This window comes from Trametes versicolor, assembly GCF_000271585.1.
Source record: "Trametes versicolor FP-101664 SS1 unplaced genomic scaffold TRAVEscaffold_125, whole genome shotgun sequence".
Lineage (NCBI taxonomy): Eukaryota > Fungi > Basidiomycota > Agaricomycetes > Polyporales > Polyporaceae > Trametes > Trametes versicolor.
The window spans coordinates 1,612-3,095 of record NW_007360445.1 but is presented as its reverse complement, the minus strand read 5'-3'; the positions used below and the strand labels follow the sequence as shown (position 1 = coordinate 3,095).

At 62.4% G+C, this 1,484-nt stretch overlaps 1 protein-coding gene across 1 annotated transcript; it reads right to left on the bottom strand.

The window, feature by feature from the left end:
* TRAVEDRAFT_137683 (imidazole glycerol pho) lies at positions 1-1,159 on the bottom strand (the record flags this gene model as incomplete). Its single annotated transcript, XM_008047669.1, has 2 exons — positions 1-907; positions 962-1,159. Coding segments are annotated over 2 exons (1,105 nt in total), but the record flags the coding sequence as incomplete, so codon positions are not given.
* Positions 1,160-1,484: the final 325 nt, after the last annotated feature.

The following is a 1,484-nucleotide window of genomic DNA, read 5'->3' as shown; positions in this document are numbered from 1 at the left end:
GGTCCACGGTGTCCTTGATGCCACCACCGATCGTGAGCGGGACATAGACGGTTTCCGCAGCCGCGCGAACGACGGCCAGCATCGGCTGGTCGAGTAGAGGGGAGTGGCGGAAGGAGGTGATGTTCATGAGACAGAGCTCGTCCGCGCCTTCCTCGTAGTACCGTGCGGCGAGCGCGACGGGTTTACCGAGGTTGCGAACTTCACCTGCGGCCTGTGCTTGCACACCGTCCGCGCTTGTGCGTTCGCGAACGTCGTACTGGTCACCCTTTGTAACAACAAGGTCACCGGCATCGTTCGACCGGACGTCCATGCATGCCACGACGCGCTTCGTAAAGCCGTCCTTCGGATTCGGATGACGTGCTATGCGAGGAGTGGGCGGGCTAGTCGCACGTTCCGCCTCGGACGAGCTGAGCCATGCGTCGAGGACGCGCAGGCCGGCCTTTCCAGACTTCTCCGGGTGGAACTGGCACGCGAAGACGTTCCCCTTACGAACCGACGCCAAGAAGATCTCCTGGCCGTACTGCGTTGTGGTGTGCGCCCATTGGGCGGCTTCCGCGTGCTCCCAGTCATATGGCGCGCGGAAGGAGTGGACGAAATAGTAGCGCGCCGCGGGGTCGATGCCTTCGTGCGCCGTTTCCGCCGGATCGAGGAACTCGACCGAGTTCCAGCCCATGTGGGGAACGGACTTGTCCACGTTGCTAAAGAGGCCGATGTCGCTCGGGACGATGCCGAGCCCGGTGGAGGTGGGGGACTCGAGCGAGGAGCGGAAGAGGACCTGCATGCCTATGCAGATGCCGAAGTACGGTTTCCCCGAGGCGATGTACTCGCGCAGGGGCTCGTAAAGGCCGCGTGATATGAGGCCATCGATCGCGCTCTCGAATGCGCCGACGCCAGGGAAGATGAGGCTCTATGGGAGATTTCTGGTGAGTGTTGGTGAGCCGCGTGAGGGACAGGCACTTACTGTGGCCTTGTCGAAGTCCGCTGGCGAGGAGATGCACTGGAAAGCATGGCCGAGTTTGTTGATGCTGTTAGCGAGGCTCTGGACGTTGCCCGCGCCGTAGTCGAGGAGGTAGAGGCCTATGGTGGCGTGCGAGGGCGGAGAGGGAGAACATCTTGGATGAGATTTGTCCAGAAAGAGTCGAGTGAGGCAACAGTGCATCTAATCTAATCTTGTTCGGCGCTTGCACCATCGACACGCCATGGACTTGACTCTGACGTTGAGCAGCATATATTGGTCTCGACTGCGACCACAGTCACTGCAGACAGCCCGACTCATTCCTTCGCCGCCGCCGCCGCTCGCCCACCATGACGTCCGCCGTCTCCATCCAGCAGGCGCCCACCCGTCCTTTCCGCTGTCCAGGACGTGTTCTCGCGGGCGTTCCTCGCCTGCCTCTGCCAAACCCGCCCTCCGTCTGGGCGACCTCGCCTGCCTTCTTTCGTCTGCCTGCCCTCCCCTGGTGCCCTCCCGTCCCCTTCCCGTGAGT